At 41.9% G+C, this 27,921-nt stretch overlaps 1 protein-coding gene across 1 annotated transcript in view; it reads right to left on the bottom strand.

Moving 5' to 3' along the window:
- UNC13C (unc-13 homolog C) overlaps positions 1-27,921 on the bottom strand; it is a 382,852-nt gene that overhangs the window by 128,546 nt on the left and 226,385 nt on the right. Inside the window, exon 18 of the mRNA XM_039492380.1 lies at positions 9,230-9,315. Coding sequence (XP_039348314.1) covers positions 9,230-9,315 — 86 coding nt within the window. The remainder of the gene's footprint in view (positions 1-9,229; positions 9,316-27,921) is intronic.

The following is a 27,921-nucleotide window of genomic DNA, read 5'->3' as shown; positions in this document are numbered from 1 at the left end:
TAGAATATTCTCTTCTTTTGTTCTTGCCAGAAAAAATGATGACCAATTATGTTATTTGGAAAAACAGGAAACAAAAGGCTTGTCAAACCAATATAAATGGTTTCAGAAGTTAGATAATACAGACACAAAGTTATTGTAATTGTATTATCTATTATTTACACTTACATATAACATATAAATATGTATATTGGTGTCAGTGTGAGTACCATGTATTCCTTTTTTTCAGGATAGAACTTAAGTTTGTTGTCATTCAGGGCACAGTGTAACACCCATGTCTTTTCTTGGTCTATTCTTAATGGCATGGGTGGGAAGTTCATAGGGTGACCACATGTCAGAGTCATTTATTTATTTGTCAATATAATTTCTTAAATATTTTTGTAAAAAATATATATGCACTTTGTATGGGAGGATTTGATAAAGGGAGAGCACATGATGGAGAGAGATGATATAAAAGATTTATCACACTGAGTTTGGAATGAGTTGATTCCAAATGAGTATTCATCTCCACTCCTTTCCAATGCTGCCAGGTCTATTTTTTGTGGTGTTCAGTTTAATAATGTTTAGACCAGGGGTGGCCAAACTACGGCACGTGGGCCACATCTAGCCCACAGGACCATCCTGCCTGGCCCCTGAGCTCCTGCTGTCCCCAGCTCCTGCTGGCTAGCCCCCAACCCCTCCCCTGCTGTCCTCCCACCCCCACAGCCTCAGCTCGCTTGCTCCGTTGCCAGTGCCAGGGGTGGCTCCAGGCACCAGCGCAGCAAGCGCGTGCCTGGGGTGGCATGCCGCGGCGGGCAGTTAGGCCGCCTTCGGCGGCATGCCTGAGGGAGGTCCGCTGATCCAGCAGCTTTGGCAGCAATTAGGCGGCGGATGCCAAAGGTACGGGACTGGCAGATCACCCGCTGAATCTGTATGACCAGGGGATTGTCTGCAGGCGTGCCGCCGAAGGCAGCCTGATTGCCGTACTTGGGGCGGCAAAAAACATAGAGCTGCCCCTGGCTGGCGCAATGCTCTGGGCGGCAGGGCTGTGAGCTCCTGGGTGCTCCTCACTGCTGATCTGGTGCTCTGTGCTGTGTGGTGGCGGCAGCAGCATGGCCCAGCTCCAGCCGGGTGGTACGACTGTAGCACCGCCAGCCACCAGTGCTCCAGGCAGCGTGGTAAGGGGCAGGGAGCAGGGCGGGTTTGGATAGAGGACAGGGGAGTTCGGGGGTGGTGGTCAGGGGGCACAGGTGTGGATGGTGGTTGGGGGGGGAGAAACAGGGAGTTGAAGGGTGGCAGGGGTCCCGGAGGGGCAGTCAGGAAGGAGGGGGGGGTTGGATGGGATGGCAGGGGGGAGGAGTTCTGGGGTCAGTCAGGGGACAGGGAGAAGGGGTGGTTGGATGGGGAAGGGGTTCTGGGGGAGCCATCTGGAATGAGAGGAGGGGTTGGATGGGGCAGTGGAGGTCCAGAGGCAGCCAGGGAACGGGCGGAGGATGGGGCAGGAGTCCCGGGGGGGAAGATAGGAGGTGGGGGCCAGGTCATGACCCCTCCCCTAACTGGACCTCCATACAATTTACGAAACCCGATGCAGCCCTCAGACCAAAAAGTTTGCCCGCCCCTCGTTTAGACCTTATGGCCATATTCTATACAAATCTGTCTCCTCAGTGGTTCCGGCTTCCAACCACAATGTTTTAAAGGTATCTGATGCAAATTCCACAGGGCTAGATTGAGCCTTTGCCATGTAGCTGCGATGTCCCAGGAGTAGCCTCGGGGAAGAATTGCAACTCAGAGATATGGGCCAGTGTGTAGCTTTGACATACCCGGGATGCTCCGTCATTGCTCTTATGGGAGGTGTAATTTGCTACAGCCCTTTTCCTTGTGTAGCATACTCCCCTCCCTCCCTGCACCAAGTCATCTCTGCTGGTGCACTGGGATGATGGATCCAAGGGTATGCTAATTCCCCTCCCATTCTACCCACTTGTTGTTGAAGGGGTTAATGGCCACATGGAGCCTGATCTCCCACATCTTGCCCAAAGTGGTGATCTGGGCAAGGCATACAGAGGGGAAATGGTTTACTGCTTTATTTCCTGTGTAACAGCATTAGGGCAAGTAACAGTCTTGTCCATAATGAGGCAATTTGCATTGAAAGTACATACACAAATGATTTTCCATCAATACCTGTCTGTGTAAAAGCTAACAATAAAGTTTCATAACAAAATTAATATGCAGTGGTTAAAAACGAGATTAAATGAGGCTAATGCTTTAAATAAGCAATGTTGGGGCAATACAACACTACAGTGAATGACAACTTGATCCTTTAAACCTAAATAATGAAATCAGGTATCTACTGATGTATTTTGTTGTTTCAGGTCCATCTGGTAGCACCCCTATACACCAGTAATCAGAAATAAAGCAGCATTAACTTCTTTGGAGTGCTGCACTTTAGTGATTTTACGGTACTTATAGGAGTAGATAATGATATGGTACAGCATGCAAAATTAAAGAAAATGTTTTTAAAAGTGATAAATGATATTTGGTATCTGACTCTTGTCCCTCCTCTCTGAGGCATACAAAACACAACTGATACAATCGCCTTCTTCGCTTGTCATGATGACTGTAGCACATCCCCTCTCTAAATCTCATCTTTCACCATACCAAGTTCAAGTTTAATTACCCAGTTTTCAAGACAGAAATCTATACCCCCTTCTTATCTATACTTGTCTCTTATCACATCCCTCCCTGCCCTCTCTGCTACTCTCATGACTCCATCCTTGACCTCTACTAAAGGTGTTTGTCAGAGATGGTCAGAAAATTCGGACCAACCATTTTTCCATCAGTATTTGATGATTTGTTGAAATCAAAATGTTTCATGGAGATGCTTCGATTTCAGCAAAAGTCCAACACAACCCAGAGAGGCTTTGAAACCTGCCTGGTTTCCTGCCAGCATGTATGCCTGGCTCCTCAGCAGCTTGCTGTTGGACTGCCACAGATTCTGAACTCCTGGGCTTCCAGACTGCTGATGTGGGGCAACCCTCCATGTGGACTGCCTTGGAACTGGGGCTGTATTCCCTTATACAGAGAATTTCTGATATTTTTTTTTGGCTTTTGTTCCAAATCAGAATGAAACCAAATTTTGAAATCCTCTACAAAACCTTTCTGTTCACAGCTCTAGTCTTTGTGCTTGCTACCCCTCTTGCTTGGAATGGCCTCCTTGAACTGCCCAGTCCTTCAAATCCCTTCTTTAAATCCAATTGTGCCATGAAGTTGACAAAAATTATTCTGAGAAGCAGTATGAGAAAGACGACTCTTCCTTATAAGCTAGATTAAGAACGAACAAGGCAAAGAGCAAATCTACACAAGTATTCACAAATTGTGGATATCTGATTCTCTTCCTCCACCCAACTTTTCATATAGCTTATCATTTTGGATTGTAAGCTCTTCTGGGCAGATACTGTGTCTACTTCTATATTTATAAGGCACTTGTACAATACTGCCCCAATACTCACTGGGGCTTCTGGGTGTTACAAGAAATATTAAATAACAAACAATAATAGTAATTTGCAATTTCTCTAACATACTAAATTATTTTAGACACCAGAACTGAGCTATTTTATTTAAAAGTAAAGGTAAAAGAACGTTTGGAAAATGTGCTTGAGGAGCAGAGCTGGATACACAGGAGAAGTGTGTATTGAGAGAGTTGAATTTAGCAAACATCTTCACCAAGTTTCCACCCTTCTAGTTTTCAGGCATTGCTCCTCATCTAGTCAGGGAGCAGAAACCATACCATGTATGTTAGGTAACAAATCTCACAGAGTAAGGGTGAAATTCTGGCCCAATTGAGATCAATGCCAAAACTCTCATTGACACCATGGGCACAGGATTTCTCTATAAATACACAACACTTTGAAAGGAGTACTAGGTACAAAAAAATTGCCAAAACCCTATAGGCTCAAATATATTTGTAAAAACTACATGTCAAACAATGATGAATAATCAACACAGTGCTGAAAAACACAATTGGGTCCACAGAAAAAGTGTGAGGAGGGAAAAAAAGGCCAAATCCAATTAATTAAATATTTAGAAAGAGAAGTTCAACCAGTTCTATAAATGAAAACATCCCTACACCACAAAGAGAATTAGAATTGGCATGGAATTAATTTCTTAATGCTTGCATAACACTTTTCATGCCATACAGGAGCTAAATATTGTTATTAATTTAAAAGGAAGAAAAATAGGGTACACTGATTATTTAAATGCTAGATTTTCAAGCAGTCCTGTTTGTGAGGCATGCTGACCTAATGCACTGTGTGTGTGTTTTACAGGAAAGCTGCTGTCACTGTTTTCCAGTATGTCGTGCCACCCCCTCCTACTCCCACCCACCCATTCCCTTTTTTTAATTATTATTTTGATGGCAGTGTATGTCTGGACACATATAAGAAGAAGATGACTAGAAAAGAGGAATATGTCAGGCCAATTTGATTTTTATCAATGCCAGAGATTCACTTGCAAATTATGTGGGATTATCATTATCTCCCTTTTAGATGAAACAAACAAAGAAAGAAAAAAAAACAAAACAAAAAACCCCACCACAACTGAAACCCCAACTTTAGGGCAGAAAGATATGGTTGTATTGTTGCTTAAGGAGATTAATAGTAAATTGGATCACACAAAGGTTGCAATAGCTGCTGTGGGCTCTAAATATGAACAGATGGTAGCCTACATTCATTTGGAAGACAGTACTGGCACACCAGAGTGCAATGCATTTTAATGATGGACTCCATTGAAAATGGAGGGATCAAATGTGACCATACTTAAGGACCTACTCATAATCCCATTGGAATCAAGGCAAAAATCCTATTGGTTTCAATACGAGCAGAATCAAATCCTCAGCTTGTAACATCCAGGGAGAAAAAAACCATGAGATTGAGAGCTGGAAAATATCAAGGATAGGCCTACATCCTTCAGGGTTTGCCTATTAAGAAAGAGTGAACATTATTCCCTTCATGAATGGTTTAAATGTCCTGGTCTCTGCTATGGGATCTTCAATGAGCACAAGTACCCAGAACCCTGACTATCACTCTCCTCTGAAAGACAGTACCTCCAGCAACAAAGGGCACTGTAAAACCTCTGGGGGGTATTGGATCAGGACTGACTTGTGTCACCTAAGGAACCACCAATACCACTTCTTGCAGCACCAGAGCATTTCTTAAGGGTCTCTCTTCCAAGTCCCAGTCCAGCCCAACCCTGCTTAAATTGCGACTCTGATAAGATCACAGCACAAAATGGCATCACAATAGACAACTATTTTCAATATAATTATATATCACAATAGACAGTGATTTTCTTTTAGATAGAAAGCTAACATACACAGTATTTTAAACATTCCAAAATGTTTGCTTCAAATTTGTATGTGAAAGGATTTCTTAAGATGCATGTAACTGGAATAAAACAGATTTCATTCTATTTTCTTCCTGAATCTGCCATGTTTTGCTCCAGTTATCAGTCTTCAATGGCAAATACTAATCCTTTAATACCTCATTGGATTGCCTGGCACAAACAACAAATATCACAGTTCTGAAATATGACATGCTGGCTACGATAAACCAGTGCTCTCTTGAACATGTTCTATATGGCCACAGATATGACACTTTCTCTTTAGTATTTTCAGTAAAGTGCAACAATGTTTTCTTTGATCTGAGCTTAAAACATTAGTTATCTTTCAGAGCCTTATGAATTCCTTCAGCAATTTAGAAGACCTTGTAATAAACTGTTGCTTGAATTCCATGTTTCTGTGCTTTACAACCAGGATACAAACAACTGGTCTGGCCTAACTTGAAGTTGTCCTCAGAGTGATTTATAAGGTATAATTAGAAAACCGAGTATGCTGTTGCAAGTTGTTGAATAGCTTTTGTAGTTCATAGGGCGAAAACACTACTATTTAGTCAATTAATTTGTAACAGTGTGCTTAGGGGTGAATATACAGAGAGTGCTATCATTATTATCTACATGTTAAAGGTTACAAGAGGAAATGGCTTTTGAAAATACACATTAATCCGTGTGCTAAATCTGGGACTCAATTTTGTCTAATATCTGTACCGTGTTAATAATATTCCATTATTGTCTTTCCATTCCAGGAATCCTCTCTCTGCTTCTGTACTCTCCACTACACAGAAACTGTTCTCACAGAGGAACCTCAAAGAACCTCATCTGACCAAGTCTCACATCTTCTACTTTGTCCTCATGCTCCTTAATTGCTCTGATATCACTCATCACTCCCTCCTTCTTTAGTATGATTCCCAGCCCTCCATTGGCCTTTACATCCCTGGCCTCTAGATTTTCTCTGATCGCTCTTACAACAGCTTATCACATCGAGTCTAAACTTCTTGGTCTCTCCTTCAGTATCCTGCACAACTTCTCCCTGTCTACATCTTAGGATTCATTTCTTATGTCCTCCCTCATCTCCTTCACTCCATTACTAGTGATACCTTCACAACTGCTTTCATTGCCTTCTCTCAGACTTCTGTCTTTTTACCTTCTTTCACACAGCCTCCTATGCAGAACAAGACTGTCTGTTCCTAGGGCAACAGGCAGCATTTCTTCCCCACATTCAAATATTTTCTGACTGATAATGCCCACAAACACATGCCCAAAACAGACAAATGTTTTCTCTATCCAACATGATATAAGAAGGAACACAAAACAATACAATAACTCTTCCCTCAAAAACCCAGTTAATAGCTTTCTCTGGATCTCTCAGAGTTTTCTGACTTCCTCATTTGTCTCTCTTTTTAATCACATTAGTACCATGAATATCTGGAGTTTATCATCAAAGGAGCTCCATACTACAAATTATTACACTGGATGCTCTGGAGTAAATATCATGCAGTTCAATCCTCAAATATTGTTGGGTTTTTTTACCCAATAGATCTACTATGTTTCTAAATAACTGCCTTATACTTATTTTCACTACCTTCTGGAACAACTCTATAGCTACTACTGGGCCTGATTGAATCAAAGGAGAGTTTTGCCTGCAAAAAACCCTGCAGCATCTGGTTTATCATGGTTCGTTATGTTTACTGCTGATCAAATCCACACAACATGTTTTACTTGCAAAACCCCATTATCCTAAATAACAATTTAAAAGGAGGGAACTGGATGTGCATCAGGAGAGTTGCACTGAACATGGGATTTCTTCTCACTGCCCTCAGCAGGTTGACCCAGGAGTTTAACGGGGTAGACAGTACTGATTGATTTATAACTGCTTCCTGTGACAGGCCATCATTTCTTTTCTTTTTCCTTTTGGGGAGATAGTTCATAGAATCGTAGAACTGGAAGGGACCTCAATAGGTCATCTAGTCCTGTCCTCTGCAGGGAGGCAGGACTAAGGAGTGTCTAGACCAGCAGTTCTCAAACGGGCGTCTGTGAGGGTACTCCAGGGGGTCTGAGAGTCATGCCCGGGGCCACCAGCCCCGCTGATCAACTCCTCCCCTTCCCTCTCAAGGCCTCCTGCAGGCTGCTGCACAGCTGTTCCGTGGGAGGGAGGGGAAGGAGTGGGCTCGGGGGAGGGGGAAGAAAGAGGCAGAGAAGAGGAGGGGCAGGGGTGAAATGAGGGTGGGAAGAGGTACAGTAGGGCCTTGGGGAAAGGGCTGGAGGGGGGACAGGGTCTGGGGCTGAGCGGGGGTTGAGCACCCCGAGGGAAAAATTAGAAGCCAGCTTGGGGGTCTGCGAAAAATTTTAAATCAAAATGGGGGTCCCCGGGTTGCTAAAGTTTGAGAACCGCTGGTCTAGACCATTCCTGACAGGTGTTTATCTAACCTCTTCTTCCAAACCTCCAATGAAGGAGATTCCACAACTTCCCTAGGTAATTTGTTCCAGTGCTTAAGTACCAGTTCATCAAGGCTGCACAAGTAATGGAGTCAAACAGTTTGTTTCACCAGGTATTATTGTACAGTATAAAAAACAAGTTTTTCCAATCAAATGTCGTTTTGACAGTCAGCCTTTTAGTGCCATACATTTAGTACGTATTTACCTACAAAGATACTTTGGAACCGAACTCTTTGTGTCTTATGTAGAGACAAATTCTTCTTTCCTTTCTCCCGTGGCTTGAATGGAGCTACCATTTCAATCTCTAACATGCTTAAATGAAGGCTGAAATTTGTAGAGCTGAGCTTGTGAGATAACAAGTCTCTGACAGTATGAAACAAATACACTAGAAACTCTGAAAACTACCTCTTACCTGTGGTGTCCTAATAAGCACAATGAATATATATCCAGGCTACAGGGACTTTTGTGCATAGTTTAGGAATATTGATTGATTTTCTTCTCCTGAGCAGACTATGTATTTTTGAATTCTCAGCCTTTTCTTTTTTACTTAGTTCTTGTTATAAATATTGTTTTATATGGATTTCAATGCATTATCTTTGGAGCTAGTCTGTTATAGAAAAAATATTTATGTTGTATTTACTTTTTCTTTGCCTAAACTAAGTGCTTTCCTAAAGAATGTAGGGAAAACTATATTTGATTCTGTTGTTGAGTTTGTATGGTTTTACTTACGAGATGGATATAATGAAATCTTTAAATAATAGAAAATACATATTGGTTATTTTAACTCATTTTCTCCATAACTTTATGCTTTAAAAATCATTTGGTTACATTTTATGGGTATGTTAACATTTTAAAGTAATATTTATAACAAATCTTTGAATATCAGAGGGGTAGCCATGTTAGTCTGAATCTGTAAAAAGCGACAGAGTCCTGTGGCACCTTATAGACTAACAGACATATTGGAGCATAAGCTTTTGTGGGTGAATATCCACTTCATCAGATGCGTTGCTTTGTCACTTTTTACAAATCTTTGAATGTTTACAATTCCTTTCACCAAGTATGTTAGACATTAGTGATTTAAGACTTAAAATTTAGGCAAGTAGTAGTATTTCCATTTGAAGTGACTCGCCAAAAGTCTTTTCCTACCACTCCATCTTTCATGCCATATACCCTTTCACCCTTAATATTTATTTTGTCTCATTCTTCCATTCACAATTCCACACTCATTTTCTGGCTGCCTTCTACACCTGGGGCTACTACCCTCTTCTTTTACAGCCATATGTCTGAGTTCTCCATTTCACCAAACCAGGAAAAATATTATGAAAGTGAAAAGTCTTAACACCTCCAGACATTTGATGCCAGGTGTGATTTGTGTTGGAAACCAGTCTGGGTGAGCTCTCTAGTCTAATGAATAGTTTGCACTAATTACCTTCCAGAGCATACTTCATATCCTGGGCAAACAGAGTCCACATGATTTCAGCACTGACTTTTCCCATGTTCAGCTCCTGAGGGAACCTGAAATCAATCACATTACATCAGTTCACCTGCTGCTAGAAATTATAATAACAGCTTTACAGCAGAAATGCAAATATTTTTGTATAAAAATCACACTGAAAACATGCACTGCACTGTATTTTCTGTTTTGTACAATTATGCTAACCATTAGGAAGATCAGCCTTCAGATATGTGCTACTGTCAGAATAACTGTAATAATGTTAGGGCCCTAATTCAATACTGATGTTCTGTACCAATTATATAACAGTACATGAAGTGAAGTCCATCCTTGGTGTAAATCCTCTGATTTCCAATGAGTTATACCAGGGAGGGCATTGGCTCCTGGACTACACTACTGTTCCTAACTCCTTGCAGCACTACTGGCAATCTGAAGACATAGAAGAAACAAGTAAAGTGAAGTAAGATAGGTGAAAAGACTGTACTGTTAATTAAAGCTTTTACTACTCATCTCATGTTTAATATGCTCTTTGAAAATAGTCTGTTTATACAGTGGTTGCCATTAAGAAGTCAATATTTGCATATATTTAAGTGCAAAATAAATAAGGAAAAAGAAAGGAAAAACCATGCTACCTCAATTACCATTGTGCAGTAGCTGTTGGCAAAATCTGATTTTTTAATGATAGCCACTGTATGTTTTGTACCAGGTTAAAAAAAAAGGGGTGTATGTGTGCGTAAATGTCCTGCTCTTGCTCTGAATGTGGAACTCATATCAATATCAAAGGGAGTTCAGGGAATGGAGCAAGGGCAATTCATGGCCCAAAAATTGGATATTTGGAAGCCTAGAACATAAACTTAACTTGATAAATGGGACTTTCTGTTAATGCTGAATGTAATGGAGTATGTAGGTACATAAGAGATTCAGAGGAACATGCCAACTTTTCACCATAAAAACAACAATTATAGGCCAAATTCTATCACCTTTGCTAGGCATCGCACTACACTAGTGATGGCCACAAGTAAACAAGCGGAATTTCTCAACATTTACTGCTACCTTTCACTATCCTGAACATTCATTACGCAACCTCACTGTACTCAGAGAGAGAGAGTGAGCGAGAGAGAAACATACAGTGGTGATTGGCCTATGTAAACAAATGGTTTTCACTCATTTGTAATAGCAATGAGGAGCTGATTTATTTGCATTATTCTGTCATTTAATAATATATGTCATTCAATAAATTATGTTGTCACAAGAAAATAACCTTGTATATTCCACCAACTTGCTGTGCAGTCTCTGCATTCTTTATCTTGTTTATTAATGTACAATTCATACCAATCATAAATATCTTATACTGCAAAACCCATTACCCAGAAACAATGTATTAACAAGATTCATTACATGGGACCATGTTTGAGTAATAAGTAAAAATTATCTTCTGCTGCTAAATATGCTTATGCACATATAAATTATTATGGGTGAAAACTAACTCATTTAAATGGAGGTATTGCTGTATGTTGCATATGATTTGAATCTATATTTTTCCAATACTCTTAGTTTACAGAGGAATGGATAGTCATTGTGAGAATAGCATTGGTAGACATCTGTGTAATTTACATTTTCTGAAATGGAATGCAAAACCCAATTGTTCTACTCTCTTTTCCACCAATTATTGCAAAAGAAGTTAAAAACTTTGCTATAGATTTTTCATTGTTTACATTTAGATAGACTTGTCAGAATTCATTTTTTTTAAATAATTTCAATAGATATCAGTGATGTTTGTTTTTAAGCATTTTTCAATTTTGTTATGGATTTAAATTTTCACAGCTGTGGGAAGTTATGGAGATCAGACAATGCAGAGCTGAGAATAATTATTTAATGACAGTGGACACTGAGATTCAAAAACTTAAAGCTTTATAACCATTAAAACTTATAATGGTTATTTATAAGTCAGAATCCCATGCCAAAGTTCTCAAATAGCATTTTTCTTACTTCACTTTTCCGTAAATTTTGGTTATCAGTGGCAATATGTTTTGATTGGTTTGAGTGTGTACAGTGATTGACGTTTACCCATATTTACTGATAAAAAGCTCATCGTTCCAAGTCTACATTTAGATAAGTAGGTTGGATAAATATAAAATAATAAATATGACTGCAGTTAGCTACCGTTTTAATGTGTATTCATCCCACACTTGCCCGGAAGGGGTTCATGTAGACTAAGAAGGGGGCCAGTTAACCAGACAGGCCACAGTTGAGGGGAATCAGGTGAGGAATCCTCTGACTGAATAATGAGGGAACCCAGGTGAGGAAGAACAAGTGGGCTACAAAGACAGGAAGTTGGCAGCAGAGATAGGCTGCAGGGAAGTAGTCTGTAGTTATTCACCATAAGAACAGAGGTGTTTTGGGGCTACAGAAGCAAGTAGCCTAAAGTTACTCCCTGGGAGGATGGAGTTTTGAGGCTGGCAAACCCAGAGAAGGGTGGAGCTAGAAGATTAGGAAAGCATCATGGAAAAGCCAATAAGGTTCAGCATGGATCAGATCTTGGCTGCTGATTGAGAGTCCCTGAACTGGAACACAGATTAGAGAGTAGGCCTGCATTCCCCTACTGGCCATTGGGTAAGTATGCATCAGATAGGCAGCGTATGCGAAGACTGATTGACTCCATTCATAAGAAGATCCTTTGATAACCCAGAAGGGGAGGACATGTGACCTGGCTGGAGGACTAAGGCATGAAATTTCAGGGTGTTGTAATTGTAGGAGTCCTGACTCAAAAAAGTGTGTGTGGGGGTGGGGATCACAAGGTTATTGTAGGGGGTGTAAATGGGCCGACTCACCCCTGCGGCACCTCCTGCTAGTGAGTCCTGGGAATTAGCTCCGTTCCAGCTCTGGAGCACCCTCTGCAGGCTGGTGATCCACCTGTCCTCTGGCCCCCGTGTCCCTCCCTGGACCCAGTGCCCTTTTACATGGGGTGCTGCCTCCTGGCAGTAACCCCTTTCTCTCTGGGTCTCCCCTCCCCAGGGAACCCTCATCCTCTATCCCCACCTTGCCTCAGTATATGGCTACTGCCAGTCATTGTCTAGCCCCTGGGCCCTGGGGCAGACTGCAGTATCAGCCACTCATCACTGGCAAGGTTGGGTTTGGGCCTGCTGCCTTGGCCTACCCCTGGGCTGCCCTCTGCAACCCCCAGTACCTGTTAGCCCAATGCTAGGCCGCAGCCTGGGGCTTTCCAGGCTAGAGCTCCCCAGCTCCTCTGCCTTTCCCCAGCCCTGCTGCACTCAGGTACCTTATGTCCAGCTCCCTGCAGCCAGGCTCTTCTCCCTCTACAGCTAGAGAGAGACTGTTTGGGCTTCTGGCTCACAGCCTCTTATAGGGACCAGCTGGGCCTGACTGGAGCATGGCCACAGCTGAGTCTACTTTCCCCAATCAGCCCAGGCTTCTTGCCCCAGCCTAAAGGCTGCTTTCTCCAGCCACAGTCCCTCCCAGGGCTGTTTTTAACCCCTTCAGGGCAGGAACAGAGGTCCACCCTGCTACAGGGGGTAGCGGTACTGCTATCCTTACTTCTGTGCTGCTACTGGCGGCACTGCAGCAGTGCTGCCTTCAGAGCTCGGCAGCTAGAAAGTAGCAGCTGCTGGCTGGGAGCCCAGCTCTGAAGGTAGAGCTGCCACCAACAGAAGCACAGAAGTAAGGATGTCACAGTGTGGTATTTCCACCCTTACTTCTGTGCTGCTGCCCTCAGTCAGCAGCCACCACTCTCCAGCTGCCCATCTTTGAAGGCAGCAGTGCAGAAGTAATGGTGGAATGGCATGGTATGGTATTGCCACCCTTACTTCTGTGCTGCTGCTAGCAGGGTGCTGCCTTTCAGAATTGGGCGCCTGGCCAACAGCCACCACTCTCTGACCACCCAGCTCTGAAGGCAGGACAGAAGTAAGGTTGGCAATATTATGACCCCCCCCCCCAAATAACCTTGTGACCCCCCTGCAGCTCCCTTTTGGGTCAGGACTCCTGATTTGAGAAACACTGGTCTCTTCTGTGAAATCCTGTAAAGTATAGGGTAAGACCACACAAAAGACCAGATTTCATGGTCCATGATGTGTTTTTCATGGCCATTAATTTGATAAGGCCCTAATTATGAGGAATGGGATGGAAAGTGGGGCACAAAAGGAAGCAGTCATGAGGATAATGGGAAGTTACTCAATCAAGATTCAAAGGCTCAGCCACACATCTGGTTGTATTCATAGGGGAACAAGATTTGGGTGAGGTGGGGTAAGGAAAAGATAATCCAGTACGAGTGAGTAAAGGTCTAAGTGGGTTGAGCAGAGAGGGAGGGTGACAGATTAGTCAAGGATGTGACCAGTTTAAAGAAGAGGAAAAGATGAAGAAAACCTCAGAATGCCTGGATTATGTTTACTGAACATGGAAACTGGGTAAAATTTAATTAAACCACTAAATGTTTAAGTGATTACTAATGCCTAACAAATGCAGGAAAAGCAAGAATAGTGTGATTTAAAGCCAACAATCCAGTATCCTGATGTTGTGGGGATTACAATCCTATCATATATGCTGCCGTAACTTCAGTAAATACTGAAAAGTGAGTTTAAGACAAAGGGACAACCTTACATGGTCTCTTGCATTCCTGGGTTTAAGGCAGAGCCTTAAATTTATTTTACAGTAGCTTTTATGTTTACTTTCTGTGTGCAGTGTCATTGTAGCTGTCACATATGGTAGCTGAGATATCATAGGATGTTCTTCCATGTACTATGGAAAATAATGGTCATATCCCTGATGCTACAAGTGTGATAAATGTTGGTAAAAGCTAATCTGTCAATGGCAATGAAGTCTTATAAAGAGAAGAGGGGAAAACACAATAGAGGTGTTATAATGGCACAATCTTCCTGAAGCTTAATGTGAATGTAAGTATTTTTTCCTATTTACATTGCAAGGGCTTGAAATCCTTTTGCAAGGATGGTGTGGGGTATTTATTCTCCCTGTTGATATGCTCACCTTTATGTTAAGGCTCTGAGCATATGGTTATAATATGAGCAAGCAGTCTGCCCAGTATTCAGGGGCCAGATTAACCCTTTGGATTCTGCCAATTTGTTCTAGTGGAAATTTGCTGTGGGCACCAAGGTGGAAAGCTGTCTTGGGAGTGAACAGCAGCAGTTCAAACATCCTACAACCCCTCCTATGTTACTGGGTCTGGAGATGCCTGATAAAATCCCAAAAGTGGGCAAGGTTTTTGTACAGAAGGGTCAGATGGTTTGGGAGATGTATTGACCGATTCAATGAATCGTCTGGGTATTCTCCACTGGTCAGGCTCTTATAGATGGCATTTAAAGCAGGGTTTCTCATGTAGGACGGACTCTCCTTAGGAATAAAAATCTCCTTGGGCACAGCTGTTCTCACAGGTGGCAGAGTACTATAATTTGCACCCCCTGAATCTGCAGCATTCAACCTAGCTCCATATTTTTATTATACATAAACATGCTCTTCCATCTTGCTGTAGTTTTGCAGAGTTAAGAACATTGGTACTATAATATGCACTAATTGGCTTCAATGGAACCATAATAGTAAAAGAAAAAAATTATGAAGTAAATGCAAATACATATAATCCCATTGAAATCAATGAGGTTTTGAGCAGCGGTATTCCATTCACACTGCATCGTGTCTTTCATGTAAGATATAATGTGAGTGAAGCTGCTAAGATTTAAATTTTAATTTGAATTCCTACTGACATCTATGGGATTTGAGGTAAAGTATCTAAAAGTTCATGGAATGTGCCGAAATACTGATCCCTAAAAAGCAGCATTAGGAAAAATCTTTTATAGAGAATAGTCACTCTTTCAAAAAACAAGTTGACAATTTCAGTCGACTCAGGAACGTGTGTCAAGCACTGTTGGAATAATTGCCTGACAAGCCTTTAAAAGTTTTTCATTTAAGTGAGACCCTTTAAGATAGGGAGTAAAAAAATAAATTTTTGAGACTCAGAGAAAACCAATATTAGATGCAAGGAAATTTTTTCCCTAGATAAAACTGTATCTAAATGGAGAATGTATTCCTGAATGTTGAGCCTGTACAAATTATACAATTGAAATTACTGAATCAATCAAAACAAGGATTAGCATGGAAACAGACCACTAAATATGGCATAATTAATGTCACTATAGTCAGTATAAATATTTGACTAATGCTAAAGGGGGAAGTTTCACAACCCCTGTCATTTGTGATGTACTTTAAATGAGCAACCATGAGGCCACAAACTGCAGGCAAGGACTCTCAGTCAGGACAACGGGAAGTACATTAATGTCAATAATAAATTGAGGCAACGTCTGTGGGGCAAAATTTTCAAATGCAGTCATTGGATCGGAGTATCTCCACTTTTAGATGCCTAAACAGGCATGATTTTTGAAGGGCCTGAGCATCCACTGCTTCCACTAACTTCCATTCCCAAAACCGAGTTTGGATTCCCAAAAATGAAGGTGTCCAATGTCAGCAAGTGCTTTTGAAAATTTAGGCCATGGGCCCAACCCTGCTCTCTCTGGAGGCAATGAAAAAACTCCTACTGAGTTCGGTCAAGCCCTAATATGTAAAGAAACAGGACAAATTACATTCTTCTTTAGTGCTGGACTTGGTTAATAAAAAAATACCTCTGGGTGCCTATTTGACGTTTGGCTTCATGTTCTTTGTAGTACTAAGGCAATTTAACATGAAATATAAGCTGTAGAGGTAAACCGTTCAATACATGTTTCCATGATTGTTTGATACTACCCCTCTGTTAAGCAATCAGTGAACAAATATTTCACTGTCCTCAGGGATTCTGGCTCTTTTAATTTATTCTTGTGTGCAGTAATATCTTCGGTAGCATATTTGTTCATATATTGTATATTTCACAGCAAGCTTTCTTGAGGGAGGTGTGCTGAAGTATTCTTAAATGGTCAGATAAAAGTCAAATATAAACCCCAAACCATCAGTATAAACATCCTGCCAAAGCTATCACATACACTTCATTCATGCAACAGAAAACAACTGAAGATGTTAACATACTAAACTATTTTGACCTGTTGTGACTCATCACAGGACACAAGCAATATCACTCTCCTCTTTGACCAGCTCACATAAAATTCAGTCATCTGATTTGAAAATTAACTCTTATTTTTACACTTGCATTGCAAATCTCCATTTAAGAGCTATATATTCAACTATAACTGAAAGGAGGGAGATTTTTTCCAAAGGAACAAAATTCAGTTAGGTGCCCAAGTCCCAGTGACAGTCAATGGCAGTTGGGTGCCTAATGGAGCTAGTCAAACTTTTTGTTTTGATGGAACAGTTTTCTGTTGGAAAAATGTAGCTTCATCAAAAATTAAAGATTTAGTAGGACCAGGTTAATTCTGGAAAAATTTTGAAGGGAAAAGTTCAAATGATTCATTTAGACTTTCTTGTTTGATTTTGATTAAACGGACAGGTTTCATTGTGATAATGTCAAAACCTTTCATTTTGTCTATTATTTCATTTCATTTTGATTTACATTATACTATTAATTTTAACATAGTGTATTTATATATTGCTTTATATTGAATAAATATTCTATATTTTAATATTGTCAACAAGTTTCTATCTTCTTCAAACAATGTTTTAACAATCATAATGAATTTTGACATTTTCAAAATGAAACAATTTAACATTCTCTAAATCAGTGTTGACAAATTGAAATTTTCTATTTTATTTATTTTTGCATATTCATTTCCCTAGGAGTATGTAGGGCTCTGGTAATCCATCAATTCTGGAATAATATACTTGCAGCTTCATTGAAAAAAAGGGAGAACTCTGCCACTAGATAACTGAGTATTTGTTGGGAGTCACAGTCTCTCGTGTTCATAGGCTCAGCAGTGCTAGTAATGGATGGGGATATTCATTAAAATCTATCCCTATTGAGCCCTGTGTTTTGGCACCAGATCCTAGGCCCTTTGGACTCCCAGGTTCTCTGGCAGCAAGGCTTCAACTACGCCATGCTTCCAGGGAATTTGCTGCTTGCTCCTGATCCTGGGAATCCTATCTAAGGTGATACAGTGAGGTGACGACTCACCGCTGCAGCGCCTCCTGCTAGTCGTCCAGGGAATTAGCTTGTCCAACCTTGGAGTGCCCTCCGTTGGCCGGTGTCTCACCTGTCACTGGCCCCCCCCATGTCTCTCCCAGACCCCAGTGCCCCGTCTCTCGGGGTTCTGCCCCCTGCAGTACCCCGCAGTCTCTCTGGGTCTCCCCCCCTGGGGAACCCTCAAGCCTCCTAGCTCCACCTCACCTCAGTCTTTGGCTATTGCCAGTCACAGTCTAGCCCTGCTCACTGGGGCCAACTGCAGTGTAATTGCCACTCATCATCGGCAAGGAGGGTTTGGACCTGCTGCCTCTGCCTACCATTGGGCTGCCCTCTGCAATCCCAGTACGTTTTCCGGCCTTTAGCAAGGCCTGCAGCCTGGGGGTTTTCCAGGCCGGAGCTTCCCAGCTCCTCTGGCCTTTCCCAGCCCTGCTCCAGTCTAGGGCCCCTGTTCAGCTCCCAGCAGCCAGGCCCATCCCTCTCAACAGTTAGAGAGAAACTCTTAGCTCCAGCCTAGCAGCCCTTTTATAGGGCCAGCTGCAGCCTGATTGGGACGTGGCCCCAGCTGAGGCTGCTTCCCCAATCAGCCTTTCCCCAGCCACAGCCCACTTCAGGGCTGCTTTTAACCCTTCCAGGCAGGAGCGGGGTTACTGCCCTGCTACAGGTGGGTTCCACAGTATGGAAAAACTAAGGAATCCTGAGATGGGTGGAGTCTCTATGGGCAGGTGGCAGGATGGCATGCATAGTCAGAGCTGACAGCCCTCTCCCCATACAAATCTCCCATCCAATGGGAAACAATCACCATCTTCAATCATCACAGAAATTTCTGCCAGGTTATCTTCTTTAGCAGTAACTGCTAAAGTTAACTTTATTATTTATTTGCTACATAGAATCAACTTTTATTTCTGTTAGTGAATCATAGTAAAAAAATAACGTTACCTTTCAATTCTCAGGTACAGAGTGTACACGCTCCTGGGACTTTTTCTTCCAAAGAAGAAACACCTAAAATGCTTGGTTTGGGGATTTAGACTAGATGTTTCCTTTTGGCATTCTTCCCTTTCTGGGATTCTTTATATACTAGTTGAAAAAAATTAGGGCTGATCTATAATGGAAACTTACATCAATTTTTCACACCCCTGAGAGAGAGCGAGCTGTGTCATCCTAGCCCCCGGTGCACACAGTGCTAGGTTGATGGAAGAATTCTTCTGTCCACCTAGCTACTGCCTCTTGGGGAGATGGATTAACTACAACAATGGGAGATCCCCTCCTGTTGCTGTAACGAGTGTCTACACTGAAGTGTTACAGCTGTGTCGCTGTAGCATTTTAAGTTCAGATGTAGCCTTAGTAACAGCTCTGCTTAAAGCTCCATTTTGTTTTCCCTTCTATGCAACTTCTTCCTTCCCTCCTCCTTTTCTCTCTGGGTGAACTGTTATTTATCATCTTTCCTCCATTAAAGATCAAAGGTTGAAGAACAAGCACAAAATGAAGCACCAAGAAGGATATTAAATAATTACTCAAAAAGAAAACCCAGTCTAATGAAGAGGTGAAGAAAACTAAAGAAAAAAATTGGAGGGAGTAAAACGTTGTGAAGCAAATTAATCAAGAAACCCAGGAAACTGAAAGCACCCACTACACTTAATGTGGTGACAAATACTACCCCAGGTTCCAATATAGAAAGACAAAGTTGAAATCTCTCAGCAAAATCAGCTTAAGGTACAAGCAAGACTCATGATTGCAAATCCTGTTAAAATGTGCCATGATCAACAATCTGATGATATAATACTGGTTCATTCAATAGCTTCGAGCAAGGCTGTCCTTCAATTTTTCAAATAAGCTGGCAGTCTTTCTAATATGGGTCTGTCCTCCACCTGCCACCTTGGATCATCTCCGGTAAACAAACACATCCATTCTCTCTGGTAATGCTGTGAAACAGAGGGGTAGCTATACTGTGGGGGCCCATTTAGAGATCAATCCTGCTTTAGTGGGAACAGGAGTGGGCCCTTTGCATTGCTGTGCTATATATACATTATATTATATGAAACTGTGCAAAAGCTAAGATGATGATAATCATTTTGTCTGTCTGATTCAGCATCCAAAAATAAAGTATTTTGTGTTAGACATACAAAATACTACACCAAATAACATTCAGGATTATGCAACCTAGTGAGAGTGACCTATGGTATAAGCTAGACTAATGGCCCAAAGGGGGGAAATAGGATGCAATAATCAGTTCTGGCAATGAGCTGAAGGCCACGTACAGACAACTGGAATTGCCCATAGGTACAAGAAAATTAAATCAGTTGAAATGGGCACAGATGTCGAGGCCAGCTAGATGCTTGTTATGGCTCTGGTACTCCAACAGTGGGAGCAATAATCAGCATGAAATGTTTGAAGAACTGATTATTCAACAAAAAAGAAAAATGCCAAAAGAATAAAATGAAAACATACCAGGAATAAATATCGAACTTAGCTATACTTCAGAGACATGAAAATAGAATTATCACATTTTATCAAAAATAGACACGTCTGATTTGGACGTTTGTGCTTGACAGGCAAATCGAAATGGGATCTTAAAATGTGTATCTACAGGAGTGCCACATTGTCTTGAAATTTAGTGTGCCTCATGGGGGTATGAGGTTCAGTCACTGATCCAAGATACAGCCACGTATTTTGGCAATGTTTTTCTGCACACAAAGATCAAACCAGGGCTGAGATCACCACACCAGGGTCTCAGACACCCAAGGGTCACCCCAACAGAGTGCACCTCACCCACTAGCCCTTTGGGGGAAATCCCATTACAACGTTATTAGCTCTTGGGCTAATTAGCCAAGGAGTTCGGTTCTCCTGTTTGGCACATGCCAGAGATTACACTGAGCAGGTGCAGAGAGAGTCACTCTAAGGGGGTTGAAAACTAGCCATGACTCACAGGGCCTGAATAGCTCAAGGGGGAATGTTACAGCCATTGAACCCGAGCAACAAGGAGGTACTATAAATTAAATCCCAACTCTAGGCAGAAATCTGAAATAACAACAATAAAAAAGGAGACCTCTTGCTACAATCTGCCTCTGTCAAAGTTTTGTTTGTTTATTTATTTTGGTGAAATGGAATCTGAATACAGAAGAATAATCAGAAGGCAAGGAAACTATTTTTTGAAAAGAAAATAAATATCACATATACAAATGCTCACTGGGAGAGGAAGTGATTGGGGTGGAAAAGTAGGCAGCAATAGGGGCAGATGTGTGCAGCAAGGGAAAGGGCAGTTATGGGGAGCGGGATAAATGGGATGGGTGGAGGAGAAGGGCTGAGGGTGTCAGGTGTTGGAAGGAGGTGGGGGGGACGTGGAATGGGAGGGGAGAGGTAGGACACTGGGAAGAAGGGAGTTAACTCTGTATTTCCTGGTTTTCAGTTGATTTTTGCTGCCCTTGATGTTCTCAAAGGGCACTAGGGCACTGGACTCAAAACCTTAATTCTGCATTAACAAAGTTTTTTGCCATTTATATTCACCAATTGTAAAGATTCTCCTGTTGATGACATGTAAACCAGGATAGTACAGTAGAACCTCAGAGTTATGAACATCTTAGGAATGGAGGTTGTTCTGAAATGTTCGCCACTCTGAACAAAACGTTATGGTTGTTCTTTCAAAAGTTTACAACTGAACGGACTTAATTCAGCTTTGAAACTTTATTATGTAGTAGAAAAATGCTGCTTTTTTTTTTTTTTTTTTTTAAGTAGTTACATTTTGTCTGATTGCGTACTTGTGGTTCCAAGTAAGGTGTGTGGTTGACTGGTCAATTCGTAACTCTGGTGTTCTTACCTGTGAGGTTCTACACATCAGACATTCTCTCTCTCATCTATTGAGGCCTTGTCTATGCAAGGAAGTTACGGCAGACTAACTCTAGGTGTGATTTTAAACTGCTTTAGTTTAACCCGTTCAAAAGCTGAAATAGAAATGGAAATCATAGTTGCACATTGATAATTCAGGGCCCAGTTTTTGTGCAAATCACTTCACCTCTCTTTTCTCATCTGTAAAATGGGGATAATGATACTTACCTCATTTATAAAGTGCTTTGAGACCTACTGATGACCAGCACCAAATAAAAGCTAGGTGTTACTATTATTATGTATTTGCCCTTGAAAGACAGGCTTTGATTTGGCTCTTTGTAATTAATTTGTGTTCACTTTTGTCAATATTTGGAAACACCTCAGAAATAACATCTCCTGCATTGGTATCGAGTGTCTATTATTTCTAGAACTTATATGATAGATTGTACATGAGGCTCCTCCCCACCCCCTGAAGGATTTCCAGTTATAGCTATCCAGCTGCATTACAGCAAACAAAAAATATTTTCAACAAATACGATCTTTCCTGCATCGCCGAAAAGTAGAAACCTCATGCAGAGATTATCTTACACCGAGACTATTGATTAGTTCCCAAATAAAATTTGAAGTATCGGTTTTGACCTAGAAAGATCTAAATGATTTAGGCCTGGACCATCACAGAAAACAACTCTCCTTCTCCAGCTCCACCTGTAATCAATGGTGGATTCAAGTTAGTATTCCCTTAATACAAAAGAAAGTTGGCTGATGGCAGGGAGTTCTCTATGGTGGCAGGGGAGGGGAATGGTCCCTGACTCTAGAATTCTCTTCTCTCATTGGTACAAAAAAGCCTGGGTTTCTTCATTCTCAATGCATACTACAAAGCTCACCTTTTTTTAAAGGACTTAGCAGGGATGGGATGAGGATATTACAGTTATCATCTTTGGGCCAGATTTGGCCACCCTTACTCACATTGAGTATACCTCACTGCACTAGTAGTTCTATTCATTTCAATTAACTATTCACAGAGCAAGGTACTACTTGGTGCAAGTAAGGGTGGTAGGATCTGGTCCTTTGCTGAGTTCTTAATTACTAGAGGACAGTTGAGTTTACAGTTGTATAGTGTTTTGAATGCCAGTGATAATTTGCTTGGTGAAATTTATTTTGTTGGTAATTTTCATGGTTTGCACAAATGCCTAGGGTCACGAAAGGCAATTTTAAAAAACAAGTAAACAAACCTGTGGACTTCCATATATTAAATAAAAATCAAAACTAAATAACCTGACAGTTTCCTGTTCCAATACAGCAACCATTTACTTACTTTGCATACAAACACGAGAGTTCAGATAATGTGCATTTTAAAAGTTTCAAGTTACCCATTCCATTTATTGTACAACAGACAAATTTCTCAGAAAAGAGTGAATATTACTAAATAAGATCTTAGCTAATGCCTTAAGTCACTTATCTATCTGCTATGTTTAATATTGGATGTCAGATAGAGCTGCCCCCTCTAAACTTCCCCCAGGGAATGTCTACAAATAGGCTTTTTGGCCAAACATTTCCCACTGTTCCTACCACTGGTTCAGCTTAATTGGTGGTAGAAAAGGTGGGAGCTCTAGTATTGACAAAGCTTCAGACAGGCATTTTTTTGCACCATGTCATCTAACCCCAGTCAGAGCAGGTCTACAGGACAGAGTGAAATTCTGGCCTTATTAAAGTCAATGGCAAAACTTCCACTGACTTCAGTAGAGCCAGGATTTCATCCACAGTACTTAAAAGCTCTGGCACCTTATTTATATTGTTGCTAGCACTAGAGGAGACAAACCAATGGCAGCATTGGTGGGAAATTTTAGAGTAGATAAGGCCCATGAGGTGCTGAAAACAGCCTCAGTGGAGTGGAGATCAACCAATTCAATGCCCATTGTAACAAATATCACTAGACACTTTAGTCTGGTCAACATTAGGTGCTGACTTAGTGGATCCCACCCGTATCAGTGATACTACCATTTACAATGTTGGTATGAAGGCAAGCAGGCCTGTAGTGACACTGAGACTGCATTTACACTGACACAAAACTTTGGAACTAGAGCAACCAAAAACAATTGGAAAATTATTATCTTTAACAGAATGTCCAATTTAATTCCATTGGCAAGAGTGCCTATGTGAAGAACATGGGAGATATCTGTATTATTTTTATGATGATTATGTCTTCCTCTGTTTATTTGTACAGTCTGCCATATGGCATCAGGAGATTTACTTCCTGCAGCAGTTACTCGTATGTCCCCAGGAAAGGAGCACAGTGATTTCAGGTAGCCAGCCATCTACCCACACTTATGATACAATGACTGGATTGTTCTCTAGGATTGTCTACTTCCTCCCACTGCGATGTGCACCACATAGATGGAAAAGTGAAGAGGTCCCCAACTTGGGGACACAGAGAATAAAGGTGCCTGCCTGGTTTTAAAAAGACACACTTCCTTAAGTTTAGAGACTGAAAGGCAGTGTCCACAGAAAAACAGATAGTCCCCAAAGCAAGTGTACCTGGGATAAGTTGGGCCTGCCTAAGCCTTAAAGGAAATGTTAAGCTTTCAATAAGACATACATATGCAAGGTTTTTGTTGTTTTAACCCTTTGCTCTGTGAATGCTATGTTTCTATGGATAAATAAATAATACTTCATTGTGAAGAAGCTGTTCTGAATCACTGTATTCAGGGCTGGCTCCAGACCCCAGCACGCCAAGAGTGCGCTTGGGGCGGCATTTTGCCGGCAGGGCAGCAGGCGGCTCCGGCGGACCTTCCGCAGTCATGCCTGCGGGAGGTCCACCGGAGCCGCGGGACCAGCGCACCCTCCGCAGGCACGTCTGCAAGAGGTCCCCCGGAGGCGCGGGACCGGTGACCGCCAGAGCGCGCCCCGCGGCGCGCCGCCCTGCTTGGGGCGGCGGGATTCCTAGAGCCGCCCCTGACTGCATTTACCTACTGGTCACAACTTCCAAAAGAATGCCTCTTGCAGGTGCTAATGAAGTTGGACCTGCTGAGGAAACACAGTTGGTAAACAGGGTAATGTAGCCTGGGGACCTCGGCTGTGAATGGGAGAATTACAGGATTGCACCCAGAGAGGAGTGAAGGCATGATAGCCTGTTATTTGAAAGGGGAGCACTTGAAAAAGGCCAGGGTCAGAGGTGCAAGATAACCCTGTAAGCATGAAAATTTGTTAGGATCAGAGCTCAATGGGGCTTTTCATTTCTGTTTCCAAAATACCACCACTGGATCCCATTCCCAGTGCTTAAAGTGTCCCCGTTTGATTATTTCCTGTTTTGGGCACCTGCCAGAAACTGCAAAGCTTAAAAAACATACCAAGAAAGAAACCAAATGGCTCTTTAAAAAAAGCCTGTGATTGGCAGGCAGCTGTGGTTACAGGAAACCCATAGACATGACTACTCTTTTCTTCCTCCACTTGTATCATATGTCTCTGTGTAAAGTACATGGAAGTTTAACAGTAGCTGACAATTTTTAAATACAATAGGCAGACCATATTAATCATCACTTGTTAAGTGATCATTCACTTGTCCTGGGAATTTTGTCTGAGTAAGAACTTCATGACTGGGCCCTTGAATGATATACAATTTAAATCACATTTTTAAAATGTAAAACCACATGTAAACAAACAACTTTTATTTGGCCACAGTGCATGCGCAGCAATCTGAAAAAAATCAACTGATTTAAAAACAGTATTTTCTAGTAGGCTGTTTTTCTGTTGAAATATGTTCATTAAATATTTGAAGGAGAAAAGGGAAAAAAAAACTGCTAGTAAAAGCTTTGCCACTGTGCCTCCATTATCTAAATGTCCCACTGGGATTGCAAATACTGTGGTGAAGGTTTTATTTACATAAGCAGCGCTACAATGCAACCGCTGCCAGACTCTCTTCCTTTGGTGAAGCTTCTGTATTTAGCATAGTAGGCCACAATCCTGCCAAAATTTACATACTTGAGTAATTTTATACATGAGTAGTCCAACTGACTCCAGTGTGACTATTCAGATGTCTAAGGTTACTCACATGCAACACTAAAAAATAATCCGTTATTTGTATTATAGTATAGCATGGGGTGAGATTAGGGGCTCATTGTGATAGGTGCTGTAAAAACACTTAGTAAGAAACAATCACTGCTCTCCTGAGTTTACAGTCTGAACAGGGAAGACAGATGATGCCTTGGAAGGCAAACAGAGGAAGAGAATGGAAGTCACTTGCCCAAGGTCCCATAGCAAGTCTGTGACGAAGCCTGGAGTAGAAGGCAGGTCTCCTTAATCCTAATTCTGTGTCCTATCCACTGCAGGGTCTGGGATCTAGTTTGTACTAATACATGCACTAAATAATAACTAAATATTCAGATAAAAATGGGAAGTAAGCAAGAATGGGAAATTCCAGCTTGGTAAATTAGCCTTCATATTTGATCCAGAGTATATAGGTCACAAATACACTGCTTGATAGGGTGACCAGATGTCCCGATTTTATAGGGACAGTCCCAATTTTTGGGTCTTTTTCTTATATAGGGTCCTATTACCTCCCCACCCCTGTCTCGATTTTTCACATTTGCTGTCTGGTCACCCTACTGCTTGAACATATTTTATAGGAGAAAAGGGAAAAAAACTGCTAGTAAAAGCTTTGCCACTGTGCCTCCATTATCTAAATGTCCCACTGGGATTGCAAATACTGTGGTGAAGGTTTTATTTACATAAGCAGCGCTACAATGCAACCGCTGCCAGACTCTCTTCCTTTGGTGAAGCTTCTGTATTTAGCATAGTAGGCCACAATCCTGCCAAAATTTGCAAATTTAACACCATCAGTTTAGGACTAAACAAAGACTGTGAATGGCTTGCCAATTACAGAACCAGTTTCTCCTCCCTTGGTTTTCACACCTCAGCTGCTGGAACAGGGCCCCATCCTCCCTGATTGATCTAACCTCGTTATCTCTAGCCTGCTTCTTGCTTGCTTATATATACACACCTGCCCCTGGAAATTTCCACTGCTTGCATCCGAAGAAGTGGGTATTCACCCACGAAAGCTCATGCTGCAAAACATCTGTTAGTCTATAAGGTGCCACAGGATTCTTTGCTGCTTTTATAGGAGAAAAATCCCACTCAGTCCTTCATAAACTAACATATTCACTTCATGGAATACATATTCTGTGCCAATTGCTTATAAATTGAACTACTGTACTTGTGCAAAAATGCACACATCATGATTTTACAAGAAATGCAGCAACGTGTACCTGCACAGGAGGATTGGGCTTTTAATCTCTTTTTCACTATTCAACACTGTATAATCTTTACAGATTATTTTGCTTTCAGAAATATTTTGTACATGTAATATTTTAAACTGTCATCTTTATATCCTAATCTTAATACCTGTAAGCAGGGTCTGAATGAATGCTTCCCTGACAGCCAGCTTGGGGGTGGGGGAGAGGGGGAAGAGACCCTGGGTGTGTTTATGTAAATACATTTTGCTCCTGCTTTACTTAGATTTGCTAGATATTCAGCTGATAGAGAGGTGTTTTGCTCATTTTAATCAACTTGGCTGGTGTTGAGTCACAAATTATGTTAGTGCTGAATGCGGGGGTAGTGAAATATGGTTACCAATGTTTGTAGTGATTGTGGGAATACAAAAAAGAAGGACTGTGTTTAACCTGTGCCAAAGGAGAGAGTCACTTTCAGTGTAAAGAACCTTGGTAAAGCAAGGGCTCGAATGTCCAAGCCCTGTGAAAGTAAAGGAGTGGCAGCAGAAATGCCAGTCAGCAGACTGCACACCATCAAGAGTCCTTCCTAGCGTGGTTTAACCTGTTCCCCCTCACCGTTCAAAGAATAGAGCTAAATAAGTTTCATTAGGGACCTCTTTTGTTATTTTAATTGCTCAATCAGAGCGGAAACCAGTTGTGATAGGACTGTGTTTCCTGCACAGAGCTAAAATCACTAAGGCAGTGGTTCCCAAACTTGTTCTGCAGCTTGTGCAGGGAAAGCCCCTGGAAGGCCGGGCCGGTTTGTTTACCTGCTGTGTCTGCAGGTTCAGCCGATCGCGGCTCCCAGTGGCCGCAGTTCGCTGCTCCAGGTCAATGGGAGCTGCTGGAAGCAGCAGCTACTACATCCCTCGGCCCGCGCTGCTTCCAGCAGCTCCCATTGGCCTGGAGCAGTGAACCGCTACCAGCCCTCGGCTAGCACTGGTGCACTATCTACAGTGATGCTTTACAGTGCTGAAACTTGCAGAGCTCAGGACAGGTATTTTTTCACTCCCCTAAGCAAGAAAGTTGCAGTGCTGTAAAGTGCCAGTGTAGACAAGCCTTAAGAGGTGGTGGGAACAGCGAGCAGGCAGCTGGCAGGGCAGTGGCAGAGAGATGTGACGAGCGAGTAAGATGCCTCTTACCCCTTCCTCCTGCTTTACCCCCAACTCAGGGTGAGAGGTGAGCTCTGCAGATGCACTTCTGAACTCTAGGTCTGCACTCTGCAGATGCACCTCTGAACTCTAGTCTGCAACAACTGTGAGTGGGGTGCAGAGAAGGGTCGAGCATGTAAAGGGGACTTTTGGGTTGCTAGACTTAAGAACCTGAGGGGAAAAGAACGCTTCCCAACCTACTTGGGGTGGGTCTTTTATTCATGGTTTGTTTACGAACCTTGTTTGCAGTTTTTTCCCAAATTAATGCCAAGTTACTTCCCTCCTTTCATAAAAAGTTTCTTTTCTACACTCAGGCTCCATGCTTGCGAGAGGGGAAGGGGCGCCCAA

The sequence above is a fragment of the Mauremys reevesii genome, linkage group 10, assembly GCF_016161935.1.
Source record: "Mauremys reevesii isolate NIE-2019 linkage group 10, ASM1616193v1, whole genome shotgun sequence".
Classification (NCBI taxonomy): Eukaryota; Metazoa; Chordata; order Testudines; family Geoemydidae; genus Mauremys; species Mauremys reevesii.
Note: the sequence above shows the minus strand (reverse complement) of the source record. Positions and strands in the feature narration are given on the sequence as shown.